The sequence below is a fragment of the Nesoenas mayeri genome (assembly GCF_963082525.1).
Source record: "Nesoenas mayeri genome assembly, chromosome: 8".
In the NCBI taxonomy this organism is placed as follows: Eukaryota; Metazoa; Chordata; class Aves; order Columbiformes; family Columbidae; genus Nesoenas; species Nesoenas mayeri.
Genome location: NC_137554.1, coordinates 10714869 through 10731130, shown reverse-complemented (window position 1 = coordinate 10731130; position 16262 = coordinate 10714869). Strand labels below are relative to the sequence as shown.

Here is a 16262-nt window from a genome sequence, read left to right as displayed (position 1 = left end):
AATCTACAGAAAGGACCCATGCACAATATTAATGTTATATGGCAAGAGACATTTCAGTGTTCAAGTAGTCATTCAACCTCAATCATATGCAGATTACTGTATGGTAGGTACAGCTCATTCCTGATTCTCTGCTCAGACTTTTAAGTCAATCTTAACGATCATCTTCAAACAAAGTATACTTAACTGTTTAACAAAACAGCAAAACACAACACTTCTCCTGCCTCTCTACTTAGTACTGTCCTCGCCCAGTGGCACCACGGTGACTAGAGAAAAGAATCATACAAAACTCTGGCTGCAGCCAGATAAGAATTCAAGGGCGCGCACAAGAAAACCATCAGATTATTTAAGTTTTCTTCACGTTTTATTTCCTCCAAGATAGAATCACTACTCTGAAAAGCATGCTTCTTTGAATATGTTATTAAGACCTAAATCAAATCAGCTGCTCCCTACTGTTTTTATCTGAAAGAGCAACAGTAATAGTATCCCAGCATTAAATACACAACTTTAAGACCACTGCATCAGAATTTTTATTTTTAGACCAATCCATCTTACAAAGCAGCCCAGAACATGCACACAGTTATGAGTGTAATCAGTACCTGCCAATGAAATAATCTGGACATGACTTTCAGATTCGATACCAAGATCATTTGAGCATTGCACATTCAAACCAAAGAACATAATACCCTAAATGTTCCTTGAAAATGGAATGTTGATAGATTCAGTCTAAGGCACCAAACCGGTTAGGTCTAGTCTGCTATGTCAGAAATGGTACGTCAGGCCAATCAGCTACAAATTGCAAACCATTACCAAAAAATAAAACTTCCCATTTTCATTCAAAGACGCATTGTTTCACGGTCAAACTTTTCCACTAAAATGCTGATTATTACAAGAATCTAGCTCTTACGGTTTAGTATTTGCCAGTATTTATCGAACACGAAGACTCAGAACAAAAGCGTTCGTACAAAATCATAACAACATGCCTCAGGAACACTTAAGTTAGAAGACAGAACAATTTAAACTTAAATCAGACTTGATCAATTCTTGGGACAACTGAAGGATTATTTTACCTGTTACCACCACCACCACCTCCTCCGCCTCCACCTCCATGGCTCTCCATCCCATAGGATTGGTTAAGGTAAGAGTCCATGGATCGTGGGCCACCATAGCCTCCATGCCCATAATCACGGTCCATGTCTAAAAAAAGAGCAGAAAAATGTTTATAAAGCAAACAAGAAGCCTTATTAAGTAATTTAGCTTAAATTCTTAAGTAAAAAGTTTCTTCCTTGTCACAGTGCTTACAAATAAAATACAAAACCGTCAGTTGCAAACCAGTGCCTTTGTCATCACCTGAGCACCTCTTAACTGAAATCAAGTTCATATTTTTTTACCAGTAGTGGATTATTTGTTCCGTCAGCTGCAAATCAGACGCAAGTTAGATTAACAGAATTAAATGGAGAAGCCCAATGTAGAATATGTCAGAAGATAGTGGAGAATTAAGACCACTTCCCTCCCTTTAATAATACACACAACTCACAAGCATCTGCTTTCTCTATCCAACACCACAATAAACCTCCCTTCACACTGACACAGACCTCGGGTGAGGGTTACAGGCTGTCATGCTGCAGTACAGACTCTGCATGCAGGCCACAGTCAAACATAAGCATTTTCTCCACTCTAGCACAAGCCAAAATCCACCCACATCAGCTAAGTTGCAGCAGTTCACCAACTACATCAGGATGTTGGTATTTTATAGCTGAACTGATGTCACTTCACGACATCTTTATATCTTGTAATGAAGTCTGGCAAGAGAACCAATTTCTTCCTCAACACTGGAACTCCTATGTAAGAGTTCTGGTTAAATAACTACTCCAAGTCAAAGCAGTAAAACAGTGCCATAGACCTGCATAGGGAGCATGATCCCCTGTGTTCCTGTAGCAGACAACTTGCACTTCACTGGCATCCTAGTGACCAAAACTGCTTCTGGGTACCAACCAACAGTAACTTTTGGGTCACACAAAGGAAGCCTGGCAAGTCAAAACTCACAGAAAAGGTTAACGTAGAGAAGGAAAACACAGTGAACACAAGAAGAATAAAACCATAACCACTCAAAGACTTGTCCACTCTGACAGGAGGGAGTACTGTATTCATTTCAAAATCTCCAAGTGTAAAGCATTTACTTTGCAGAAGGATAACAGGACAACATGCTCACTTGAAGTTCTAAGAAACTTTACAGTTTAAATAGTAATTCTGTGTGCATATGAATTAATTAAAATAGCTCTGGTGATGAAAATAAGTATATTATTTCCTGTTTGTACCTGTTTCTTTGTTAGCACCAGGCAGCCACTGTAACTTACTTTCTTACATCTGTCAACAAGAATTCTGCAAATGGTATTGAGCTGACTATATCACTTTTACACAGATGTTCTTCGCATGCCTGAATACACTCCAACAAATTAATATCTCCTGCTGACTTTTTCTTTTAATGATCATTGGTACTTTCTGAAAAATTAAAGAGGATATTTCTGAAAGAAAAAACTTTGGAGAGGGAATTCACACTGCACCTTTCCATATTCTGAACACACAATAAAGATTCAACAGCGAAGCTGAAAAAAATGCTTTTCAAAATACTAATTGCATAGCACCACACAGCATCAACTTAAACTGCAAAAAGTTACTCTTTCTAGAAATGGCTGAGCCTTCTAATTGAAGCATCTAACATTCCTCTCTGGTATGACTGAATGATCTACCACCTAATCCTGTGGAATACCCTCAAGACTGCCTACATAAAGATGCAGGTCAGTAAAAAGAGTAAAGTAGTCAATAAAATAATCTGTTTCACAGAAATGAAGGTTAGATGATCCCATGGTCAGCCTCAGACCCAAGGTATTTTTTTTTAATACAGTATATCTAATCAAAAGACACTGACATTCTGAAAACTGAAATATCTGACCTGAAAGCATCCAATAATTTCCCTTAGTTTCACCTGCTCCCTATTATCTACAGACCCTGAGGTGGCACAAAGGTAATTAGCCTAAGACTTGAAGAGGTGAATCAAATTACTCAACAGGGAAGAACACAACATACTGTTGAGATTCCTGCCACTGCAATCCCATTCTGTTACAGTGTAGTAAGCAGTGACCAGTGTTGTCCATATGCCAGAAGTTCACTAGTGGGGAAAAAAAAAACATTCACATGCAAATGAACTCTTCTAAAAAATAGTTTGAAGCATAGTTTTGAAATAAATTTTTAGTCTAAAATTTTTAGTATGAACGCAAATACTAAAATAAGTTCTACAATCACAGGATAATTTCTGACACCCACTTCTGCTCAATACTCTCCCTACTTATCCATAGTTCATGTTATCTAACATTAGTAGATTTGCTGTAGAGCTATGACAGTCCCTAAATCTTCAAATCACTGACTTTAGGATATCACCACCTCCTCCCTTACAGTGAACAGCTTACTCATCCTTTTCAGACTCTCTGCACTGAATTTACCTATGTTATAACACACTCATGTTCAAAAAAGTTTAACAGGGGAGGCAAAAGGTACAAAGAAGTGAAGAGGGATGATCACTTGCATAATTTTCTACTACAATAAACCGGAGGTGGCAACTGAAACTTAAAAATAACAAGCTAAGAAATTAATTGGATCCTTTTCCACAGAACAGATACTTAAATCCTGGAACTACTCTGTGACATGAAGTTACTAGAAACTTACACAGATTTAAGAAAGAAATTGGATAAATCCACTAACAAGAAATTTCAAGGAGGCTGAACACAATGAGTAGGTCTCTGGTTCAGAAAGTCTCAAGCTGCAGACCAGTGAAGGCCTATAAAGATACCAACAGAGTACTTACACTGCTCCTTCCACACCTCCAAACAGTGACCTACAGGGTATTGGTGAGGTAGGACAGACATGTCTTCGACCTGACCTAATGAAGGTGATCTTATGATCTCCTTCCAACTATTTCATTAACTGTCCCAGATTGCCAAGCAGTTAACCTATCAGTCCAGCCACTAGCCTCCTGGTTCAGTCATTTTGTCAGCTGCAAACTTTGCTGAAGATTTATAGATTTTACACTTCATGCCCCAAGCTTGACAAAGATACTGCAGTCAAACAGTAACTGCAATATTTCTTCAGGCATTAGCCTTTACTTCGAAAGTCTGTTTTCAAAGTAAGCTTTATCTTAAAAAAGGGGAAAACATACAAAAAGCCAGTAAATATTCGTTCAGGTGAACTAAAACAAAATATTTCAGTTTCTGAATGTAGTAGCTGAATAATAATCACTTGCACAGCTTTAGCTACTACAGTCTCAAGATAAATAACTTATTAGTTGGCAAACCTCACAATCACAGACAACAAAATCCATTCATACTGGCCTCTTTCAAACTTTTGATTCTTTTTCTACTAACTAAAGCAAGACAGAGGGACCCCAGAACATTAAAAAAGCTGCATCGACCTGTAGCCTGCTCCCCATTCACTGCTCATAGAACAGTTTGGGTTGGAAGGGACCTTCAAAGCTCATCCAGTCCAACAACCCTGCAATGAGCAGGGACATCTTCACCCAGATCAGGTTGCTCAGAGCCCCATCCAGCCTGGCCTTGAATGTCTCCAGGGACAGGGTATCTACCACCTTTCTGGGCAACCTGGGCCAGTGTTTCACCACCCTCATTGTAGAAAATTCTTTCCTCATATCTAGTCTGAACCTCCTCTCCTTTAGTTTAAAACCATTACCCCTTGTCATGTTGTAACATGCCCTGCTAAAAAGTCTGTCCCCATCTTTCTTACAGGCCCTTTTTAAGTATTGAAAGGCCACAATAAGGTCTCCCGGGAGCCTTCTCTTCTCCAGGCTGAACACCCCAGCTCTCTCAGCCTGTCCTCACAGCAGAGCTGTTCCAGCCCTCTGATCATCATGTTGGCCTCCTCTGGACCCTATCCAACAGGTCCTTGTCTTTTCCTGTACTGAGGGCTCCAGAGCCAGACACAAGACTCCAGGTGGGGTCTCACCAGAGCAGAGGGGCAGAATCACCTCCCTCGACCTGCCGGCCACGCTCCTTTTGATGCAACCCAGGGTACAACTGGCCTGGGCTGCAAACACACATTGCCGGCTCATGTCCTGTCTTTGACTCACCAATACCGCCAGGTCCTTCTTGGTAGGGCTGCTCTCAATTCCTTCATCCCCGAGCCTGTTTTGATACTGGGCGTTGCCCATTGTGTTAGCTCTGGCTGTCACCATTGGTGGAGATACCTGTGGAGTTGCCTGTCTATGTTAACCATTCCAACTAAATCTGAAATTCTTTCCCATGCCAAGAGAACACAGGCTTAAGCGCTAAAGAAAAAACACCAGGAATTGTACTGCCATGTTCCAAACTCTGTAGTACTTCAGCTTCATTCAATTTTAAATAGTAATTGTTTATCAAAGAAACCTTCAAAGAAACATTGTATTTGTGTATCCATGAACACTACAGAGTGAAAAACAGTAGACAAAAATAAGTGGTTCATATTTGCTCCTGAAGTTTAAAAATGAAAGAGTAAATATCTGAAGTGATGAAGGTACTGACAAAGTATCTGAAACAAACAGTTTGTTGAAGGAATAAATCAGGATTTGGTATCTGCAGCTTAAATACAGTAAATACAGTGTGGACAAATAAGCTGTTGAACTAAAGTACCTAAACAGAATAGCAAAGAGTAATCTCACTTTTCATTTCCAGATTATACTTAAAGCCTACTGGGGCAGGGGAGAAGGCAGAAAAAGTTTTCAAAGGGGAAAAAAAATATACTACCTCCAAAATAAAAAAGAATGGGACACTAAAAGACAAGTTCAATTTACAAATTAAAATGTTATTATGTAGGCATTCCTTCAGATTTTAAAAAAAAAAAAAAAAAAAAAGGTGATATCTAGTGGAGACACCATTTAAAACCATTTAAAATAGCTGCAAAATAAAGAAAAAGTCCAGTTTTCCTTAGGAAGAGAAGTATGAAGTTAATCATGTACTAAGTAAGACTTGAAATCCCTTGGTGCACAGGACTCAATTTAAAAGAAAATGCTTAAGATCAGAGAACACTGAAATCATATTCGCAGCACAAAAAAATAAATCATTTTTAATATGTTCTCTATGTGGAACATATGAAAAGGCTAGAAAGATGAGAGAGAGATTGTGCAGTAATAAATAATAAATGAAAAAAAACCTTCAGTAAAATAAAAATAACCTTTAAACAACAGAGAAACAGAAGTAACAGCTTCAAACAACCTAAATATCCCTGTATTTTAAATTCTTAATCCATAATGACTACAACAAGCTTAAGGATTCATTACACAAGAGTAAGCAACACTTTTCCAGGCACATTACATTTTTCACAACAGCATGCCTGCTGTAAGATCACAACCTTGTCATTAGATACAGAAGTTTTAACACAGACTTCCATGCAAAACGAGGAAACAACCCAACAAAGGAGACAAATTTTAGAAACAGCAGCAAAAGCCATTTCCCCTTCCAGATTAAAAGGACAATAGTTGAAGTAAACAAAATATTAAAATGAATAGTTAATATTTCTCTAAATAATCCTGTTAATATTATTAACATAATTTATTCTACAGGCCATGTCACCTCTGTCTCAAACCAAGTTACCAGCAAGGGATAATGATAGAATTACAGTGGCCGCTAGCCATCCAATGAAAAGTGCTTCACGCTGGCTAAAAGTTTCCAACAGGAAGAACCTTGCCAAGAACTCAAGTGAAAACCGGGAAAAGATGAAAACCCTCAACATCCACCCTCTGTTGCCATCTGCTGGACCCCTACAAAACAGCCTTTAGCCCACTGTGTAGAATCGGGGTAAGACAAAGATCTATTCACGCCTTACTAGTATATATACAGTGCATAAACATTAATGTTAAATGTTTCAAGCTGCATACATCATAATTAAACTTATTAAATAAGTATGAATAATAGCTTAATTATCACAATGAAAATTATTATTTGAGTGGTACATGAAAGGAAAATCTCATTTGTAAAACATACGTTTGATTGGTTACTTCTCACAGGATGAGCCTGGATTCACTTCAATACTACTGTCATCAAACCTCAGAAAAGCAGGTTCTGTTGTAACATTCACTGTAGCCATTAACAAGATATTTAAACTGCTACTTAAGAAGAACCTTATCTAATAAACATCTAAAGGACATTTAATTAGGAATCAATACAGAAGATCAAAAAACAGGGCCACAGCTTAAATTTAATTATTTTACTATGAAGAAAGATAAATGGAAAATAGCACCATTGGCAAATAAAAAGCTAAGACTCAAGGAATATATCACAAAAATTATACTGAAATCAAAGATGTGCCTTTAAATCAGCCAGCAGGACTATCAGGAGATCCAAAAGCTAACAGTTATTAGGTGACATCTGTAAATGAAGCTTGGGTACAGTTTATGGTAAAGTTCTTAGATTAACATCCTTTTAATACTTGCTTACATGCTGGCAATAGATGTCAAATCATTTCTTGAGTCTTACTGAACTCCGAATCTTCTTACAAAAATATGTGCATTCCTTTTTGTAGTATCTATGTGATATTTTTGATAATGTAAAAACAAGAGCCAGCCTTCGCTGTATCACATTTACTTTATATCCTTTCTATATTCTTTCCCAAACTCTTAAAAGTAACAGTATTTACAAAATAACAAAAATTAAAATCGAGGAGTTCCAGATTCTGTTTTTCCCATGTCTATGTAAGAGGGGGAAACATCCTCTTTCTTTTTGAAAGAAGTGGTAAGGATCTAATACAGCAGTCCGTAAGAAAACAAAACACTGATTTATGCAAAAAACATAATCATATGAAAATTTTATGCTACCCCCAATCCTCACTCCTTGATCTCACAGTTTCGATTTGGAACGTGCAGGAGTTCATGTTGACATGCCCAAGATGAAAATCGAGTCTCACTCCCAGCTAGTTATAACTGCTCCAGAAAACAACACGTGCAGTCAAACCGCATTACGCACTTTTAATAACCCATTTGTTTTTTGCTTTTGCCAACACTGACTGTTCAGCCCCAACGCTTTTTACAGGTTAGACGTATTTATAGCTCATACCTGAGACTGACCCACTGGGCATGTTCACACCACAATGCATGGGGGTATCTGGGAATCTCCAATCTCTGTCTTCAGCTGGAGAGGATGGGTCAGTGAGAATGACTTAGTGCTTGGCGAGAGCTGGAGGGGAGAGGCAGGGAGCCGCCACACGAGGCGGCTCTCTCTCCTGCCGGATCTCCAGGCTCCTGACACGACCCCCTCACGGAGCTCGCCCCGAGCTCCCCCCGGCTCTGCCCGCGCCGCCCCCGCCCGCCGCCTCCCGCTCGCCCCCCGCTCGCCCCGCGCCCCCGGGCGCCTCGCCCCGCCGAGGGCCGGCCCCGCCCGCGCCGCCCGCCCGCCCCGCCGCCCCCCGGGAGGGCCCTCCTCCCGCGCAGCCCTCCCGCCGCCGGCCGCAGCTCCCCCGGCCCCGGAGAGGCGGCGAAGAGGAGGACGAGGACGCGGATGTGCGTGAGAGGGGCTCCGTCCTGCGCGGAACAAAGCGGCCGCTGCCATTTTGAGACGGGGCCGGGCCCCGCGGCGGCAGCGGTGGCCGGGCCCGACCCTTGCTCAGGGGGTGCGCCCTCACCTTCCCCGTAATCCATGGCGGCGGCGGGCCCTGCTCCCCCGGACGGCTGGCAACGCGGCGGCGGCTCCGGCTGCTCTCAATGGCGCCTTCCACCACAACGAGGCGAGGCGGGACCTGCGCGCGGCAGCGCGGCCAAGGCGTGCGGCGATTGGCCCGGGCACCGCATCACGTGGGCAGGCCGGCCTGCAGGGAGACGCGGCCCGGGACTGGCGGAGGTGTCGCGTGAAGCACTGGCGCAGGTTGCCCGGATGGGCTGCGTCACGAGGCAGGCTGCGCGGCGGCCATGTTGGGTCTTGGCAAACGCCATTTTGCGTTCTGGCGTCGGGCCCTGCTGTTATTGGAGCTGCTCCAGAATTGGCAGTGGCGAAACTGCCACAGCTTTACCCTCCTCCACACACACGCCGGGGCCCTGGTGAAGTGGCCCCTGGGTGCACAAGTACCAAAATCTGCCCTTATGCAGAGCTAACAGTGCCTGGCAGGAGCGAGGCCTGGGCAGCTTCTCTGCAGCTCCACAGCCCTGGGCATGAGGTCCCATTCTGTGGCCCTGCCAGCTCCCTGTGGAGACTGCTGCTCTGTTGGGCAAACGAAAGGGTTTTGCAAAATAAAACCCTTGTTTAAGTAGTGCCACCCCTGTAATGCTCCACTTCAATCAACCTAAGGTGTATTAACACCAGTTTATCTGTCAATCCCAAGACAAAGAACTTTAGTGCCTATAACAGAGGCTAACAGTAAATACAGGCTTGCATTTTAAGTTAGTTGCAAGATACCACCTGCTTGTCTATGCAGTCAAAGATTTAAGGAAAAAACACTTTGCCCCAGACAAATCATCATACAAAAAACCCCCAAAGTCCTGCGCGAAGATCAGATGCAGAGAAGTGTTTCCTTCCTTATAGTTTAGTCTTTTATACAACCCTGAAAGAAAGGGAGAAACAAAAAAAAGAGAGGAAAAAATTAAGAGGCATGTGAAGGACATAGTGATGAGCAGATCTGGTACAGAAAACCAAGGAACAGGCCTGTGAGGACAAGCTGTGGGTGAACTTTCAGGCTGGAAGGGAGGGCAAAGCCGCTACGTCCTAGGTTTGATTTTGTTGAGGAAACAGGGCTTATTTCATTTGTGGGTGGCTGACAGGATGGCATCAAAAACTCAGGATATCTTCCCATCTGAAGAGTAATAAAAGCCCCATTGCAAGAAAGGAAGATTTGAGTCAGCCAGGTCCAGAGTCCAGGTTTTGTATTAAAGAAAAAGTGAAGTCTGGCAGGGCAGTCACAGTTTCCCTCTCCAAGCTCTGGATGGCAGCAGCTGCGAACGCACTCGGGCTGCACAGGCAGAGCAGCTGAGCGCAGCTTTCCCTCAGGAGCTGCTCTCAGGAGAAACACATGCAAAGAACAGGGTTATTCCCCACCAAAGAGAATCTGTACTTTGCCTTCACTACCGACTTCTCAGCCAAAGATAGGTTATGCTTGGGCAGAGCGGTGATTTCAAGGTCCAAATAGTCCGTGCACAGACTTGTTTACACAGCCACCCCTTTACACATACACCCTTGTGCGGACCAGACAAGTTTCTTGCATTGAACATGAGATGGGGGTCCTGGTGGACAGCAGGATGACCATGAGCCAGCACTGCCCTTGTGGCCAGGAAGGCCAATGGCATCCTGGGATGTATTAGAAGGGGGGTGGTTAGTAGATCAAGAGAGGTTCTGCTTCCCCTCTACTCTGCCCTGGTGAGACCCCATCTGGAATATTGTGTCCAGTTCTGGGCCCCTCAGTTCCAGAAGGACAGGGAACTGCTGGAGAGAGTCCAGCACAGGGCAACAAAGATGATTAAGGGAGTGGAGCACCTCCCTTATGAGGAAAGGCTGAGGGAGCTGGGTCTCTTTAGTTTGGAGAAGAGGAGACTGAGGGGTGACCTTATTAATGTTTATAAATATATAAAGGGTGAGTGCCATGAGGATGGAGCCAGGCTCTTCTCGTTGGCAAACAATGATAGGACAAGGGGTAATGGGATCAAGCTGGAACACAAGAGGTTCCACTTAAATTTGAGAAAAAACTTCTTCTCAGTGAGGGTGCCAAACACTGGAACAGGCTGCCCAGGGGGGTTGTGGAGTCTCCTTCTCTGGAGACATTCAAAACCCGCCTGGACATGTTCCTGTGCAACCTCACCTAGGTGTTCCTGCTCCAGCAGGGCGATTGGACTAGATGATCTTTTGAGGTCCCTTCCAATCCCAAACATACTGTGATACTGTGATACTGTGATTCATACAATAGGCATTTTCCTATATGCTCAAAGCTGCGTGCCTCATGTTTGCAACATCGCAGCCTCTTTTCTGCAGCCTTTTTTGCACTGCTGGGTGCAGCGCTGCCCAACCTGATTGTAGTCTCGTGCTTGTGAGCAGCAGCACGGTGGAGCATCACACTGTATCATGCATCACAGCCCTGCAGATGGGAGCAGACCAGCATGGGGGCTGCACAGTCCAAGGGGCTCTTGCTGGAAGGCACCAACTTGCCAAGGGCCTACCCGTCACTTCACCACAACACAAGTTGCGTCTTCTCAAGAGAAAAAGAAAAAAAAAAACATATTTGAAAGTTTTTTTTCCCGTGCAAGAAAATGCATGGGCACAGCTCTACACATTTTGCTGTATGCAAAATAAACAATGTGAGGAATTAAAAAATAGCATATATGTACAAAGAGTCCAAAGGCTGTCCTAGGTAACAATGCAATAAAAGTGTGGTGGGAATAAACTGATTTTCCCAGGTGGCCTGAAACATGCAGCAGTCAAAATTGTAAAGTATCATCTCTGCTTGAGGAATTCAATACATACTACAGGATGAGTTGCTGAGGAGTGCACTAAGTGGATTGTCACCCCTTTCCAATGCATCTGACTGGCCAAATGAGATGGCTAACGAAAATGCTATTGAATAAGCAGCTCTGAAGGGAGGAAGTCATGCAGAATAGATAGATTTGTGATCACTGTAAGAACATCTGGCTAATGGTTATTCAAAATAAATACAAAGATCGAGAAACCCTGATTCATCTGAATCAGCTGCCCCTGCAACTATCAAAGGTGAATGTTTTAGCCATTGTCCTGGTGCAAAACATCTGAATCAGCTACTCTTAAGACTATCAAAGGTGAATGATTTAGCTGTTTCCCTGATGCAAAACCTACTGAGGGATTCAACAAATGAAACTCTCTGGTAGTCATTGCAACCTGAGGGGACTACTGCATAAAGGAGAACAGGATTTATAATGAGGTGCCTGGGAGGGAAACACTGGGATTAAACAGGAGACTATTAAAATGATACAGGATTATTATGAGGTGTTTGGAGGAAGGGAGGAACAATGGTACATCAGAGAAGAACAGAAAAGATTGAGGTGGATTGGAGAAGCGGAGTAAAAAGGACCATTTTCATGTAAGCAGGCTGCTGGCCAATATGTCTATGTGACTGATGGGCACTATCTGTCCTATCTTCCTTTTAAATTCTGTTTTTAACTACCTTCCATGTGGTCGTGTTCTCTGTTCTTTGTCTGTGCATGTGATCGGCTCATGAACTCCAAGCCAGACCAGTTGGTGAGTCAAAAGAGCAGTCTGGGAGATGCGTACCAGGGGACCCTTGAAGGGGGTTTCCCTGAGCACCACCCTGCGTCCTGTGTGTCCTTGTGCAGACCCAGGCTCAGAGCAGGCAGAAGCAGGGCCAGGGCACCTAACACTCCCCATTTGTAGGATTAAGGACTTGATGCCAAAAAAAAAAAGCCCCCAAAGAAACCAATTGTTGAAATCAGCAGAGATTCACAGAGACTTCAGGAAGCTCTGAATTGAGCCCATGCACATCATGGCAAGGTTACTTATAATCTATACACAGCCTCCCAGCGTTATTGAGATAATTACTGCTATCCTGTGTGTTTTTTCACCATCTGAGGAAGTTATTGACAACAGAGGTGGTTGTTGTGGGGACAGCACTCTGTCAAAGAAAAGAGAGTACGTGACAAAGGGAACATTCGATTGTGAAAAATTAGTTTTCATAGCAGCAAGCACTTCAGGCACTAGACAGAAGAGGAGGTGCTTTCACATGCAGCCCGGCAGACAATACAGATTTGGGCTTTTAAAGTTATTGTCTCAGAACCAGAAGCTCAGGGAGAAGAAACTGGATCTGGGGGCAGACCAAGGCTACAGCAGGTAGCAGGTTTTTTGGATTAAGTGCAAACAGGTCAGCAAAAGCGTATTATTTTAGACTTAATTATGATCAATGGGCCACTGTTGGTTTCAGGCTTTTTAAAACAAAGGCTCCTTGTTTCCTCCTTGAAGGACTCCAAAAAGGAAAAGATCTAAGCAAAGCAAAACAAAATGGAGACATAGGGAAAGAAAGAGAACAGACTGGTATTGTACATTCATTCTCAACAATCTAAAACATGAATGTTTTAGTTCAGTGTAGAAGCTCCCTGTGCAACCCTGTTCTGTTCTTGAATTCATATTCTGCTGCTTCTTTGGGTTTGTTTTCTTGAGGTTTTTTTTGTTTGATTTTTTTTTGGTAAATTCTTCAGAGCAGTATGAGGATAAAGCAACGAGTGATTTCTCCAAGCACACATAGCAGCAGAGTTATTGTGAAATACAGCTCTTCCGTAGTTTGCTACGGTAACTGCCCACACTCTCTCCTCCTCTTTCCAAGTGCTGTGTTTTCTTCTACCCTTTCATTTAAAGCATTGTCTAAAACCTGAAGAAATTCTGTAAAATTACTATCGATTGCTGCTAACAGTGGCTAGCAACCAGGTACCAGCAATTGTGGAGGCCTGACACTAACAAATCATCCATATTTCATTGCCATGGTGTTGACCTAAAGCTTATCAACAATAAGGGTGGATTTCTTCTGGCCTTTGATGAAAGCTTTCTGTCTCCTTAATGCTGTTTAGAGCACATGTGTTTGGCATAATGTTTCAATCTACAGGAGCACGTCTCTCCAGTGCCGTTAAAACAGCATTCACAGCAGTGGGATATATTTTCCTTACTTATTTTATAACATACATCTCCACTGACACTTGACGTTTTGAGGAGATGACTTTCTTTGCATTTCAGGATTATGAAGACTGGGGCAGGAACATGAAAATTGCATTGATTTTTTTCTATAACAAGAAATCTACTTCCCTTTATTTCTTCTGAGATATTAACATAGAAGCAGATCTTTCCATCTGAGCCTTGCAGAAGAACCATGGTAACCATCCAGAGCCACGCTGATTTCAGTGGGCTTTTAAATCTGTCATCACAGCATAAATCAGATCCATAATATGGTGTTTCCAAAGCTGAAATATTATGGCCTCTGTATATATATGTATGGTATACCACAAGCATAAAAAATGCCCTAAAATTCAGCAGAAGGGAGTGTAAAAATCGTAATGCAGAAACATACTAATCATGTCATCCGTTCCTACAGGGAAAAAAACAAACCAAACCAAAACAATAAAAACAAACAAACAAAACCACCACCACCAAAAAAACCCAGACACTTGAAGCTTCCAAATGTGCCATAGCAGGGACCTGCTGGAGCTCGCGTGCTGCTGCAGCCCCACCAGCATCCCACGCGTGGCAGTGGGCACTCACCAGAAAGCAGAAAGAGTAATTGCTATAACTTCTGTGTCGCGGTGTCACAGAGTGAGGGCAGCAGAACCCATTTCAGGCTTTGGCTTGGTTTTGACATGATTTCCAGCTGCTGGTTGGTTGGGAATAAAGAGAGGATGTCGGCTTCATTATCACACATCCCTAGAGGAAAAAAGATCTCTGCAAAGCAACTTATTAGTAATTGGCAAATTATCAGTGAAGTGCCTTACTTTTCTTGCATGCAAATACTTATGAGCAATTATGCTTATTGCGTTTTAGGTTTACAACTTAGTTTTACTTTGCACTCCTTGCAGGGCAGCCTCAGTTACTATCTAATCTTGCAGGAAAGTGCTGCTGGAGGTGTGTAGGACTCCAGCTGGGCTGTTTGCCCTGCAGCCTCCACACGGGGCAAGTCAGAGCTGTGGAGGTGCCCTGAGCAAGGACAGAACTGGGCTTGTCATTGCTCGGTGCCCTTTCACCATCAGCCAGCCCACCGATGCCCTGGAGCACTTTCTTCAGCTGCCTGTTACGTGCCCAGTTGCTCCCATGTTACAGATGCTGGTGCCAGACCCCCTACCTAACCTTCCTGTTCTTCAAAAAAAAGCCAAACAAGACATATAACTAGCACAAACACACATACTCATTGCCAATATTTTTTAACGCTTCTGTATAGGTGCTTATATATCAGGCAGGCCACAAACCCACTTTCCTCACAAGAAACTTTGCATTTAAGTAGATTTTATACATATGCTCTCGCACACACACACAAAGTAACTGAAATAGCAGTGTGCCATTCACAGCTAGGGTTTATTCACGCTGTTTTCTGAGAAAGTTTGGCCAGTGCACATACATTTAAAACACCTCTTAGATGGAAGCAGCATGTACGAGAAACTGTGAGGTTCCAAGATAAAAAATGTGACGATAAATAACACTTGCAGCACACAGCAGCAGTCAGATAACTTATCTCAGAGTATAAAGGCACGTTTATGTACATGCCCCTTTAAAATAAAAGTCACCATTAGCTAGGATACTGTTGCTGTGACTGAAGAGAAGAACGCCAAATGAGAGATGTGAAAAAAGCACATCATCTTCTAGGGAAAAAAATAACAATCGGGTGATATTTTTTTCATATGTCTCAAGTGGTTGAGATCTTTTAAGGCCAAAGATGTTTGTCTCTAGTCCTTCTTGTGACTGTGGTTTGCATCAGCAAATCCATGAGCTTGCTACAGAACAAAAAAGAGAATCCTGAAGCGGAGAGTCCGAGATAGGAAGCGACTTACTCCTGGCAATCCCCCACGAAGAGAAGAAAATAGCTGTGTCCTCTTTCTCACACTGTGTGCATGCTGCTTCCCATGCACTTCATAGACTACAGGAATTTCAGCAAACACATTACTATTCAAGGCGCATAAAACCCGCATATGCTGCACATGTTTCTGGATCAGGTTTTTGCATGTAGTGTGTGTTTAGTGCAATCTGAAAATTTAATGCCAAAAATAATGCTTCTCTGTGCTTTCCGTTTGTCGTGCTTTGACTTAACCTGCACTGAGGAACGTCACATCCAAACATTCTGGTTTCTATGAAACATCTGATGATTACACACTCTGTTAGCTCAACAATTGTGCTGTTAAATCCACTTTGGAGCCTTGATCTGAAGACAGAGGGTAGGTTGATTCACTGCAAAAGGTGGGTACTGTGCTGCACCCCCCCCCCAAGTCAGCAGCCAGGGTAGCAGCTCCTGGGGTGTCAGGGAGATGAGTGGGTTGGCACTGACAGGGGTCTCATGTGCCCCCAGCTCTGCCCTGGGAAGCTTTGCTCCAAGGTCTGAAAAATGACTTCTGCCCTGGTAACTCTGCCTGCTCTGCAGCTCTGCCTTGCCAGGAGTCAGCTGCTCCTGCTGAGCCCAAAGCAGCTCGTCCAGAAAATGATAGAAAGCACCTGGTCAGCATCAGCTTTTGCTTCCTCCTCATCCTTTTCTTCCACTGCACTTGCTACTCTGGGTCTCAAGTCCTGGCACGAATGCAG

At 43.0% G+C, this 16262-nt stretch overlaps 1 protein-coding gene across 7 annotated transcripts in view; it reads right to left on the bottom strand.

The window, feature by feature from the left end:
• Positions 1-8852, bottom strand: part of ZNF326 (zinc finger protein 326) — a 29492-nt gene extending 20640 nt beyond the window's left edge. For 2 of the 7 annotated variants that reach the window (XR_013922394.1, XM_080348364.1), the window contains exons 1-3: positions 8656-8848; positions 8091-8165; positions 1068-1194 (exon numbers count right to left, since the gene is read on the bottom strand). Coding sequence is in view for 6 of the 7 variants with exons in the window: in XM_080348364.1 (XP_080204490.1) it covers positions 1068-1194; positions 8091-8165; positions 8656-8671 (218 nt within the window). In the remaining variant the exon portion in view is untranslated. Of the gene's footprint in view, positions 1-1067; positions 1195-8090; positions 8166-8655 lie in introns of all 7 variants that reach the window. The other 5 variants (XM_080348366.1, XM_080348367.1, XM_080348365.1 and 2 more) reach the window with 5 other exon arrangements.
• Between the last annotated feature and the right edge of the window lie 7410 nt (positions 8853-16262).